Source organism: Felis catus, chromosome C1 (assembly GCF_018350175.1).
Source record: "Felis catus isolate Fca126 chromosome C1, F.catus_Fca126_mat1.0, whole genome shotgun sequence".
Taxonomy (NCBI): Eukaryota; Metazoa; Chordata; class Mammalia; order Carnivora; family Felidae; genus Felis; species Felis catus.
Genome location: NC_058375.1, coordinates 118252294 through 118266226, shown reverse-complemented (window position 1 = coordinate 118266226; position 13933 = coordinate 118252294). Strand labels below are relative to the sequence as shown.

The window sequence follows — 13933 nt, the reverse complement described above, 5'->3', positions numbered from 1 at the left end:
TGTCTCTTGAAATGATTGTCTGGTTTTTGTCTTTTATTAATGTTGTATAGTATATTGACTGACTCTCAGATGTTAAACTAACCTGCATTCCTGGGGTAAATTCTACTTGGACATGGTGTGTAATTTTTTTTATATGATGCTTGATTTGATTGCTAATACTTTCTTGAGATTCTTGTATCTATACTCACACATAATGGATTTTTAATTGTAGCAAAACACACCACATAAAATTTATCATCTTAACCATTTTGAATTATGCAGTTCAGTAGTATTAAGTGTATTCACACTGTTGGGTAACCTGTCTCTAGCACTTTTTCATCTTGCAAAACTAAAACACTATACACATTAAACAACAACTCTCCATATCCCTCTCCTCCCATCCCCTGGCAACCAGCATTCTACTTTCTGTTTCTAGGAATTTGACTGCTCTAGATGCCTTATATAAGTAGCTTCATACAGGTTTTGTTTTTCTGTGACTGGATTCTCTCAGCATTATATTCTCAAGGTTCATCCACTTTGTAGCATGTGTAAGAATTTCCTTTCTTTTAAGGCTGAAGAATTCTTGATTGTGTATAGGCCACATTTTGTTTATCCTTTTATCTGCCGGTGGACATTTGGGTTGTTTCCATCTTTTGGTTATTGCAAATAATGCTTCTGTGAACATGGATGTATGAATGTCTCTTTGAGGTCTTACTTCCATTTTTTTTGTATGTATATATACCCAGAAATCAAATTACTGGATTGTATCATACACAATGAGTTTTTGCTTTTACAGTTTGTATAAAATCAGGATTCAGATACAGTCCACAAATTTTGATTGGTTTATGTCTCCTAAATCTCTTTTAATGCGTTGCTTCTTTCTACGTTTCTTTTCTTTTTTTCCTGCAGTTTATTTGATGAATAAACCGAGTATTATCTGTGTTTCCTAAAAGTGGTAAATGGATCTATAGACTTGAACAAATTAGGTGGTATTTTGTTCTTTCAGGAGGCACTTAAATGTTGTCTTTCTTTTTGTGATGTTAGTGGCCTTGGGTGATCAGTGTCTGCATCATTAACTGGTGGGGTTTGAAGAATGATAATAGTCTATTATTCATTCTTTGTTTATTAGCTGGAATACTTCTTTAAAGAGAAAGTTCTCTTCTGCTATTTGGTTAACCAGTGGTATAGGCTGTGCTTTCCTATATCAGTTTTCAGTATAATGAGTTGGTTCACTTGCCTCTCCCACTGGTGACCTCATACTTTTGTTTGCTTTGATATTATTCTGATATCGTGGATTTAAACATGTGTGATATATTTCAACTCGTTGTAGTTATTTTTTTTTTTAATGATGCCTACACTGTCCCATTTTTGGCCCGTCGGAACCTGTTCAGCTCAGCTCCTAAGCTGTTTTGTCAAGACCCTAGTACGGATAGTTTCTTTGCTACCAATAAAAATGTCCAGGCATGTGCATTTCCTGCCCCAGTTTTAGAATCATAATTTCTACAGAAAAGTACTGTTTTTTTTTTTTTTGTTTTTGTCTTCAGAAATTATTTTAGGGATCACCTTCTGAGCACTAGGTATTTTAAGCTGCTGGGTTAGTGTTAGTATTTGTCTCTAGAAATCTTCCATTGCCACAGTGAAGAAAACAAACGTATAAGGAGCTACTACTGACGCTTCCAATACAAATTCAGGACCTCAGTGTTTTTACTTGATGTGTTCTACCTTACATCTTTATTTCCATTCTTCTTTAACAAGAATAATGGTTCTCTACAATATCAGCAATGAAAGATTTAGACTATCATAAATACTCCCTTGTTTTATTCCACATGACATAACATCTCAAAATAACAAAACTAACACTACTACCACCAACAGAATCGTTACTGAAAAGAATTTTGTTTTCTATTTTTTGGATATTCTATTTTTTTCAAATTACTGTTTAAAAGTCCCTTGAAATAATTCCTCTCTATGTGGTTATACCATCAACTACATACACACATTGATTGTTTCATATTATTTTCAACTTACAGAGATTTTGTTAAATTAACATTCTAATTATGGGGTATATTTTTGTGGTTCCAAAGTAAAATCTATAGAAGGAGGAGGTATATCCAGTGAAATCTAATCTCTACCCCTCTCCTGAACTCTATTCCCTCTATCTCTTCATAGGAGACTATGTTTTTAATGATTTGTCCTTCCCTTTTGTATAACATATATATTGAGATGGACATTTGTAGTCACCCTCTTTCTGTTATAAAGAGAATACATTGTGTGCACTTTTCTCTGCCATGCTGTTTTAACTTAACAAGGTATTCTGGAATCATTTTATAGTGATCGGTAGACTTTCATTCCTTCCCCTTCAGCCCTTCACCACATAGTATTCCCCTGTGAGGATGTGCCACCCAGTTCCTTCCTGGTAGCCATTAGGATTGTTCCTACTCTGTGTTATTAAAAATAATCCAGTGGTGAATAGATTTATTTCTGAATATATGTTTTCAATTTCTTTTTCTGGTTTATCTTTCGGATAGATTCCTACAAGTGGGATTAATGGGTGAAAGGTAAATTAATGTAACTTTTTAGATGCTGCCAAATTGTAGTATTTTACATCCCTACTAGCAATGTATGAGTGAGTGTTGCCAACAAAATACATTGTCAGACCTTTTTATTTTTTGCCTTTGTGTTGGTGAAAAATGGTATCTCTGTGCAGTTTTACTTTGCATTTCCTTTATAAGCAAGTCAAGTGAAATTGTTGTTGTTGTTGTTGTTGTTGTTGTTGTTTTCTAGTCTTTCTGATCAGTTCTGTCCTTTCTATTTTTCAGAGTCAATACAGATTTGTATGTGAAGCTATTTTGAAAGTTTATGAAGAAGGATTTGTTAAACCCTTAACGACGTCAACAAATAAATAAGAAAGCATAAGTCTGGGATATGTGTTGGAAAACTGCTTTCTCTTCTATTCACTGTGCCATAATTCTGCTTGCAGGAAATGGCAATTAGACAAAAACAATGAAGAACTAACAAAAACTGAAAACTTCAGCACTGTTGCACTTTATGTTTAAACAATGTCACTCTCTCAAAATCTGTAATTCATGTGTTTGAAGACTATTTCATGCTTTGCTCCGAACAAATAGTGAATAACTGAGTATGTTCAGGGTAATTTATGAAATCTGTGGTGGTGCCATGCAGTCCCCTTCTGGTAGAATTGCCACAAACAAGGCTCAGAATTCTCCTCATCTCTGATATACACCTGTATCTTGAAAGCAAAAAGAAGTATACATCAGGAGTCAGCTCTGGTGTTTCCCAGTGATTCATGTACTTACTATACTGATTACCAGATTTTTATTTTTTAAATTTTAGCAATATCATTCTCAATATTAGCCAATACACTGCCTATGGATGCAGCACATCTTTCCCCGTACTCCCCTGTAGAGACCTGCTGTTCGTGAGAAGAAGGATGGAATTTGCTTTTCCCAGGAAATGCTGCACAGTGTCCATTTACCAGCATCTTATAGAAAGTATAAATATGAATCTACAAGTTTTCTTGAATTTAACAATGTAACTTATATTTATCATACGGTTGGCTTATTCCAAATCATGTGATTCACATACTTGATGTAAAGGAATGCATGCGTTGTGTCTTAACCCCTTAAGTGCCTTGAGACGTCTTTGTATGTCTAATGAAAAGGCACTCATTTGACCCCACTAGGAGGTATGTGTGTATATTGTACATTTACATTTTTATGCATTTTGCATTTTAAAAAAAACAGCTTCTTGTATGAAGAGTTACGCAAAGAAGGGTATGGAAATTTTATTTCTTACTCAATTCCTGTATTTTGCCACAAGAAGCAAAGATAAATTGTGTTCTACTGAGTGAGCGTTCTGCTGCTATGGAATTATTGAAAATCTGCACATTCCTTTCCTGAGGGACAAGGGTTACAGTTGAGCAGCTCAAGTTAAAAGATGCTTTATTATTCAAATTTTCTCTTTATTTTATCCCTAACTTTAGAAATGGCACCTAATATGCATATTAAAGTTAAACATATTGATATTTTCAGCTAAAGTTAGAGCAATTCGTTGTGATTTATTTCTATCACTGTCTAAATTATTATTCTTAAAGCATTTATTTCGGTTCATATCAAGCTTTGTTCACACCAGTCTGTTGGTTGGGATGCTTCGAACGAGGAATGAAACGTTTTTGACTTATTTCTAAAGGCAATCCCTCAATAACTGCATTGAGGGTTTATTGTCATATTTGTGTACAATTAAATTACCCCACTTTATATATACTTACTAAGTTATAAGCATGTTAATACGGAGAGTTTTGCTTGTCAGCCTGATGGAGGCTCTGGTTCCCTGTAAGGATGTGTATCCTTTCCTCTTCAGGACTTTTTTTTTTAAGTCTACAGAGAGATCGAACTTTAAAATTGCCCAGTTTTAATATAAGTGGAAATTTGCTCACCTATTGAAATGTTATATTACACACTTGTTTTATATGGATTGTGGTTAAAACATTCATTTACTAATGGTTTCTGAATACTTCTGTATAGTCTTGATAAAACTTAGAGTTTGGTAGATATTGTGAAATGCCGTTCAGTATGAGGGGACAAATACACATTTAAAAATCTTCAGTGTAATCAAAGTGATGTTATTTCAGATAATCAGAACCCATAATAACACATTTTAGGAAATTAAGTCCTAAACACTGAAAACCAAGATACCAAATAAATTATTATATTCAAATATTTTAATTTTTTAAGAGAAAAGTAAACATAACCTTTATGTCAAAGAGAAATTATCCTATCCCTGGATTTCACAGCCAAGACAGTATAAATTAGTAACTAACTAGAGTCTTATTTGAACATTCCATTTTCTACCAACAGATAAATATAATTTAGGCTGCTATATGACATAATGATAAATCAAGAAGTGAGCAAGTAAAATCATGTTGAGGGTCTACATAATTAATAGCTGTTTGACAGTTGTTTTTAATCTGAATTAAAATGAAAATCTATTCTGTGTGGACAGAATATGACAACCATAGATTAAAAAGATAAAAAAAAAATGCAGTTGTATAGATATGAACAGATAAATGTCATGGTTGGCATGTTCTTTAACTTACAGGTGTGTTTACGCTTCTGAGATAAACTCTAATTTTGTTGGCAATGAGCACTGCTGCCTTTTAAAATGATTAATTCCAGCCTTTAAGTGGTAAATATTAGAAGTCTAGAGTTACATTTAAATTTCTCATATGTGGATTTTTCATCTGGGAGCTACCCTCTGTCAGTATTTTTATGTACAGAAAAGATCCTTTTTTAAAGGCATATTTATTAGGATCTTAAAACAAATTATCCTTCAGAGCTTCTTAAAATGGATATGCTAATTATGCTTCTGTGTTCACCCAACAAATCAGACTTTATCCGTTACACCTAAGAATTTTTAACCTGTTCATCAATCTAAATAGGGTTCTAGGAATAATCCCAGCTTTAATATGCCAAGTAGGTCTAGATTTTCCATTCATATCCATGTAATACTGTGTAATAAAAATGTCAAATTTCTTGTATCTGAACTGCTCTCCCTTTCCTCCAGTTAACTCCTCTGCTCTCCCACTCCCCCCACCCACAGAGAAATCAATGCTACTGTTCTTCTCACAAGTGGAAATAGATACTGGTGAATCAAGGGGCTTTGTAAATGATAAATGTTTATGAAAACCTTTCCTCTCTGATTTAAGGTGGTTTTACCATGTTCATTTCAGATTTTGTTGAGCATCAGATTTGTGTCAGCACTGTGTACATAGCATGAGGAATATTTTGGAATAGACTTTACATTCACAAGAAGAATTGGTGGTATTTGTTAAATGAGTACATCCATTCAAAATAGAGGCAGAGTAAACAGCTTAAGAAATAATTTTCTTCGTGTGGCCTGCTAGCACAAGTGGGGGGCGGGGAGGTGTTGCTCATTTTGATTAAGGGTAAAGAGAAAATTTATATATAAAAACTGACTTCAAACTTAAGAAGGTATGATAAGCCATTAAGACAGTTGCTTGAAGGTTTCAAGTACTACTACGTACACTTTTGTGTGTTTGTATATATTTGTGTGTTTCATAAAGGCTAATGGTAACAAACAGAGGTAAAGGGTTATTTTAACTATAGAGTTGTTTATAATCTGCTGGCAGGTCTGGTCAGGTCTAATCAGGTATTTGAGTGAAAGTCTTCTGTCTCCACTAGAAATACTCTTAACTTGAGAGCTGAAAGGAACTTGAATGATTTTATCTAATCTCACCTTCTCACTTATTTTAGGCAACATATATGAATAGATCATAAATTCTTGTGAATTTTAGTCTGTTTCAGCTCAAGAATTATACTCAGGCAGTGTTTTCACTTAATAACTATGATCTTAGAAGATGTCACTTAATTTAGAAAATAAGTAGGCTTTAAAAGGTGATCCTAATTAGGACCCTGACTCAGTTTGCTAGTTATGCTTCTCTGATAGAACATAAGCTTTTGTGAAGTGTTTAGGCTGATAACACACGCAGTACAAAAACATTCTGAAATGTAAACTAGAAGACTAATTTTTTAAAAGCACTTAAGACATAGAACTAGGATTTAGGATATATGTCGAGTTATAATCAAATAATTTATGTTCATAATGTGAACATGTAGTAGAATTAAAGCATTACTTATTTTATAATCTAATCAGGAAGGGAGAAAGAAAGAAGAATTTTTAACAATGTTCTATTTAATACCTGTGTTTTGAATATTTAAGATATTCTGATAGTAAGGTTGCCAAAGTAGTTTTGAATTCATAAAAATTATTTATACCACAATAAGGTGGGATATGTTTACATCTCTTTTATTTTGTAGTTTAGGTGAATTTACACTTAAGTCACTTAGAGTAAATATATTATGGTAAGTAGTTGTGGGAATAAACATCTCTTAATAATATGACATGAAAAAGATGAATTATGTCGCACACAGTTGGCTTTTATGCCACATCAACAAAGTAACCATATTATCATTGCTTACTTCCCACATTTACTTTAGCTGTTCAACCAGTTTCTGCAGTCATTTGTGTGTGTGTGTGTGTGTGTGTGTGTCTGTGTGTGTGTGTCTGTGTGTGTGTGTCTGTGTGTGTGTGTCTGTGTGGTGTTTCTTCCAAGTAAAATAGCCATGTTGTTAAAACCCACTGGATTTTATCAGATATCAGAATTACTGATCTGTTGGCAGATTTATTGGTGTCTCAGTGTGATCACAACATAAGTTATAGCAACTGTTTATAAAATTCTTAGTGAATTGTATAGCTACAAAGGAATACAAGTAATAAAACATTCTTGAGCGAACTAATAGAGAAGTTCAGCAATTTTATAAAGAGCCCATGAAATTAATCCCTAAATTGTATTTTGGGAGTTTATCTTACTTTACAATGTCTGCAACTGTTACCAACAATTGTTTTATTATATACTGACTTCATTTATTCTTAGTAGCAATTCTTACAATAAGCCTCTCAATAGTATCAAAAACCAACAAGTCCTATATCAGCCAGAAATGAGACATTTTATTTTCATAATCTTGGTGAAGTTGTCCTGGGTAAACACCAAATAGTTACTTCTGTTTGCATTTCTAAATTTGCTGCTATTTATTTGTATGTTTTTCTACTGCAATTTACTATTGATTTCTAAAGTTTTATAGTCACTGTTATTTTTATTTTAGCAGTCCAAGCTCTGTGGGCAGCCAGAAGTAGTATCTACTGGGGTGCAATCCATCAATATTGACTAGATGTGATTCAGTGCATAAAGAAGAAAAGCAATTTTTTTTAAATTTACGAAGTGAAAGGTATTAGCAATATTGCAAGTTAAAGACTACAATTTTAGGTGGAAGTCCTAATTTTTAACTTCCTGAAACCTTTTAAAATTTCCAATAAGAGAATGAGAGTGTTTAAAAGCCTTGATGTGCTCATGGAAGTTTCAGTTAAGCACTGTAGAATTTTCCTACTTGTGTAAATGATACAGAAAATATTTTTCTATGGACAAAAGATTGAAACTGTTAACTTCTTTTACTTCATTATGTAAAAGGAAATGATACTTGTATGTCTTTCATGCTGTAAAAATATGAATGTATCTTTGAAATGTTATTAGAATTATGACTTGATTCTAAGGAAACTCTTTGTTTTCAAAAGTCAGCAAAGGATTGAAAAAAAATGAAAGGAAGAGTATTCCATCCACTTCATTATATAAAATGCAATTTTAGAAGAAAACTGTAATTTTAATTATAAACAAGCAATCATTACTGAAGCATATTTCAGATATAACATACATTGTTTTGTATTCTGTTTTGTTTTAGCTCTAGAATAGAAAATTTCAAGAAAACTTGTGCTTACTATTTTTAGGTGTAAAACAATTGAATTCTAGACTTCTGGAGTGTGGAAGGGTGTTTTTGTGTGAGGGTAAACAGTCTGCTGCATGTGTTTACCGTGAAGGAAAGTTCTCAGGCTTTGTCACTGTGGCAGCCACAAATGAGGACATCATTGTGAGTGTGACTTTGGTGACGCCAGAAATCTGTGCATCAGATCCACTATAGTAAATATGTGCAGAGGCCCCTGACAAATAGTTTTGCCTTCTTATGATCAGTATCTTGGACAGGTAAGACCACTGAGCCCAGTTCTGACCTGTAACAGTGGCGTATTAGATGCTTAGGGATTTATTAATTCAGCTGAACAACAAACCCTACCATGTTTTAGGCATGATTTGCTCAATAGTCTTTTTAAAGGGTAGTATTTATTATTCATCACTTGTTACACTTGACTCAATGGGACCTTCATTATTTTGACTCCTGCTTCCGTATATCCAACTTCAGAAAAGTAATTTCATCTTATAGTCTTTGTGAAGTAAATACCCTGAAGCTATAAGGTGATACCTTTCTTAATTAGCTTTTTTTTTTCTTTTACAGTGGTTAAGAGATTAATATCAGGCCCCCTCAACCCTGAGAGTTTCCAAAAGGTAACAAATATTACTTGTAACTTTAACCGAAATGCCACCTTGCTAAATGAAATTATCACCATGACATCGTCAAGGAGGATCAGCCCGTTTACCATCTTAGACACAAATAGGTGCTGACGTTTGATTTCCCCAAATTCACTGTAGTCACAATTGAGCCCATTTTACCTTTTATTTAAAAGAAGCTTTTTAGTTTTTACTCCTGAACTGTGTTGCAGTTCCTTGCCTTCCCTGGCAAGAACATTTCAATCCAATTCTGGGATTCTCTGGCACCCATCTTTTCCAACCCTTTAGTGAGTTCACAGTCTTTCTTACTTCCTGTAGAGTAGGTCAAATTTCAATGCTGAAATTGACTTCTTGAATTTTAAATAGTAGCACTTTATTTCATGCTTACTACTGACTTAATTTATACATTTAAAAAGTAAAATCTATCCTAGGAGTTTTGTAAATATGGAAAAACTTTAATGGATTAGTATGTAGAACTCATTGGATTGGACCCAAGTTCAGTGCTTTACAATGATCTCCTGGTCATTTGATATTTAAAAGGTAATTTTTGTGGTTTTAGCTTTGCCACTTTTCTGTAATTAATTTAGTACAGTGAAGCCTACCCAGTTGACTATCCGGCTGGACTCTGGGTGCTCTCAGCTAGTTTCAACCAGGTTTGGTTTACAATAATCCTTTCTGCTTTGAATTTTCCTACATGACATGAATACTTGGAAATCCACTAGTTTGGTTTTAAGTGGTAGGTAGGGGTTAAGTCAATACCACACCACAAGTAAGTTGAAGAGGCAAAGTCCTGATACTTTATATACGTGTCAAGGGACAGGATTTAAGACACTAAAAACAGTTTACATTAAGCTGTTTTCATTTTATCTCATTAGAGTATGTGTGCTTGGAAAAAAAACAAAAAACTGTCCAACCCAGTGTTGTTAAAGCATCAGGACATTGCAGTTACAATCCATATTGTTATCTTTTCAAGTAAGAAAAGCTAGTCTTTATTTTCTACAGTGTAGGCTTAATTTTAGGACAATTTACTATATACTCATCAGTGATATTTTTAAGTATTAGTTTTACAAAGAATTATTTCTATGTAGAGGGTGTATTAATTTGGGATTTTTTTTCTTGTAACAGGTGCTATATGTAAATATGAAGGGCGAAAAGTCACTTAGTTAAAAATCTAGTTTATTTCGTTATTAAAATATGATTTTGCATTTCTGCTGTCATTTCACGTTTGATTGTACTGAACTAGTAGCAAAATGGAATTAGCCCCTTAATTTTTAAAATTAACTCTCTTTCCCCATTTCACAAAAATAGCTCTTTCCATATGGTTTGTTTCCACAATAAGAGGCAAAGAAGCTTAGGGTTCGTTTAAAATGTATAAGCTTGAGTTTGGTCAACACGGGATAATTTGAAATCAGCGCTCTGCATTTGTCACTGCAGCTTACTGTATGCTTGAAAAGCCTGTGTATTTGTTTTAATTTCAGTGAAAAACTAGAATTCCTGAAGTTTATTAATGTAAAAAAAAAACTATGAATACTAACAGCAGACAGGATTAAAATGCTGATTCACATTAAAACTGTTTTAGTCCTAAGAGCAACTTCTGTTACGTGCAATGCTATTACACATATTTTGTTGGCCATATTTCATTTTGATTGAGAAATAGTTGTTCAGGTACAGACGTGAAAAAACTCTAGCTGTGACTTTCAATTGTTCAATTGCAAAATAAAGATGTGCTTTAGTAATTTAAAGTATAGGAGTTTTGAAGATTATTTTTTGTTGTTGGGCTTTTCTGACAGTGGTTGTATTCATTAATGGGGGATCCGAAGGGACTGGGAGAATGCTAAGTGCAAACTTTATTTCTAGAATTTCTGTTTCACGAGTGGCTGTGTTTGGGGAGGGGTGAGGAGATTAAGTAAGGAACTAAAAGGGATTTAGAGGATTAAAGAATAAGGAAATGTTCTTCCTTCACTTCAGCCACTGCTTGACTCCTCTCTCCTCCCAGCATCAGCCCCTCTTCTGGTATTCCTGACCTAAGATCTTGTCAATCAAAATAAGGGACCTTTCTGTACCTACATTCAGCGCGCCTTGTATCTTCCCCAAATGCAGTTGAAGTATGCCATCTTTCATCTGAAAGAAAATAATTTCTGAAAAAATTAATATTTAAGTAATTTCGTTATCTAAAAAGTGAAGGCAAAGATATTTATGATTATGCCATGATTATTCTTACATACATAATAATAGAAATTCAAACAGTATAAGGAAGATTCACAAGGAGGTGTAAAAGCCTCTGACCTACCCCTAAGAGTAGTCTCCCTCAAACCGATGACAACTTCTATTAAATTTCTTGTATTTTCCTCTGGGGGGAAATGTGTGTGTATGCATTTGTAAGTACATATACATTTTGTTAATGTCAGAGGGATCGTACAATATATTCTGCAGTGCTTTGTCACCCTGGAAATACTTCCATATCAGCATATTCAGGTCTACCTCATTCTTCTCAATCACTGCCTTGTACTCCATCCTATGGATATACCGTAATTTAATTTCCTGATGCACACTTACCTTGTTTCCAGTTCATACTGTACAAGCAATGCTCTATTGAACCTCCTTTTGCAAATATTTTCTTTAATCATTATAAGCATAAACGTAGGGTAAATTTCTACCAGCAAAGTTGCTAGGTCATAGGGCACCTGCATTTTGAAATTTTAATAAATATTGTCTAATTGTTCTTGGAGAAGTTTATATCAGTTTATGGTTCCATCAAAGCATATGAGAATGTCTGTTTCCCCACATTTTTATTAGAACTGATATCAAACTTGCTCATCTTATAAATGAAATTATCTTTTGACAATGCATTTCTTCTGTGAGGAAGTTAAGTAGATTTTCATATCTTTATTGATCTTTTGTATTTCTTGTTCTCAAAATTCCATATTGATATCCTTTGCTTATTTTTATATCAGGTTGTTTAATGTTCTATTCATATGAGATGTTGGAAATTAAAGAAATTAGTCACTTGACAGTCATGTGTTTATATATTGCAAACCTTTTTTCTTATGGTGTTCTTTGACTTTATTCTTCTAGGGTGTTGGGGGGACATGATAATATTTTTAATACTTTTATCAACAAATGTATCAGTCTTCTTCGTGACTTCGGAGTTTGGGGTATACCTGCAAAATCTTAACTCTAATCCTCTATTAACATTCCATCTGTGACAGAAGCTCTCTTAACCACCTTCTAAGTAACCCACTCTGTAGACTGGCACTCTGTTTTCCCCTCTTGTTCTCCCCTTGCCACCACTGACTGCTCTGAGTCATGCCAGAACTCTTGGGGTTCCAATTAAAGTAGTAAGCTTCCTAAAATCAGCTGTATTTATTTGCTAACCTATATATGCAAATTTATCTTTCTGATACCATTTAATTATGTGCTCCATAAGCCAGTGAAATGTGCATGTGAAAAGCAGGAGGGTTGGGTTTTTGCAAAACCCTTATAAAGGTGTCATTAAAACTTCATCAAATTCTTTAAGAATTATTTAAAATAGGTATTAGTGAGACAATTATGAGAGACTAACAAAAGATGATGCATTTGAGAGACAAAAAAATAGATGCCACACTTGGGGTCTGTTTTTTGCAACAGAGACTCGGGGACTATAATTGGGCTCACACCCAAAGTAAAAGTAAAACCTTGTTCCTACATAAAAAAGAGTCACAGATAAAAATGCATTTTTTGTCCTAAGCTAAAACAAAATGCTTGTATTTTTATCTCTCCTTTAAATGGCTTTTCAATTAACCAACTAACCATTAGTTTTGGTACCATCAGATACAGTTTCTACTGTATGTAAAAATTCCTCTCGAATATTTAGACAGTTTTTAAGTTTGCTATTAAAAATTACGATCGGGGGCGCCTGGGTGGCGCAGTCGGTTAAGCGTCCGACTTCAGCCAGGTCACGATCTCGCAGTCCGGGAGTTCGAGCCCCACGTCAGGCTCTGGGCTGATGGCTCGGAGCCTGGAGCCTGTTTCCGATTCTGTGTCTCCCTCTCTCTCTGCCCCTCCCCCGTTCATGCTCTGTCTGTCTATGTCCCAAAAATAAATAAACGTTGAAAAAAAATTAAAAAAAAAAAATTAGGATCGCCTTTTATATATTCCCTTTTAAATTATATTTGTACATATGGGTCAATTATCTATAAAATTCCCCCCAACATAATATATTTTGAATATATAAAAATATTCAAACATACAGAAAATTGAAAGAATTGAAGTTAACATCCATATACTCCTCCCCTAGATTCTGTAATTACCATCTTGCTATATTTGTCTTATGACTTGTCCATCTGCCTAAGCATCTCTCAATCCATCAATACATCTTTTATGCATTTCATAAAATGATGTTGCCCACATCTGTACACTTGACCCCTGAGCACTTCAGCTCACGTATCTCTAATCTTCAACAATTATCTTTTTGACATAACGTTTTTATCAGTAAAATAAATATTAAGTCTACCATTCAGTAAGTTTTAATGAATGCATATTTCTATGAAAGTCAAACCCCCATGGGGATCAAGAGGTACAAACTTCCAAGTATAAAATGAGTCAGTGGGATGTAATGTACATCATATTGATTTTAGTCAATAATACTGCATTTCAAATTTGAAAGTTGGTGAGAAAGTAAATCTTAAAAATTCTTACCACAAGAAAAAATTTTTAACTGCATAGGTTGTCAGATGGTAACTAGACTTAATGTGATCATTATACAAATGTCAAATCATGTTGTATATCTGAAATTAATACGTTGTATGTCAATTCTATTTCAGTTAAAAAAGAAAGAACGGGGAGGGCGCCTGGCTGGCTCAGTCAGTAGAGACTGACTCTTGGTCTCTGGGTTGTTAGTTCGAGCTCCCCGTTAGGTGTAGAGAGTACTTAAAAACAAAGTCTTTTTTTAAAGTTTATTTGTTTTGAGAGAGAGAGAGCTTG

At 33.8% G+C, this 13933-nt stretch overlaps 1 protein-coding gene across 2 annotated transcripts in view; it reads left to right on the top strand.

Annotated features, from left to right (window-relative positions):
* PTPN4 (protein tyrosine phosphatase non-receptor type 4) overlaps positions 1–10713 on the top strand; it is a 226082-nt gene extending 215369 nt beyond the window's left edge. For both annotated transcript variants that reach the window (XM_045033652.1, XM_011285247.4), the window contains one exon: positions 2799–10713. In XM_045033652.1, the coding sequence (XP_044889587.1) occupies positions 2799–2885 (87 nt within the window). In that variant the 3' untranslated portion in view covers positions 2886–10713. The remainder of the gene's footprint in view (positions 1–2798) is intronic.
* The last annotated feature ends 3220 nt before the right edge of the window (positions 10714–13933 follow it).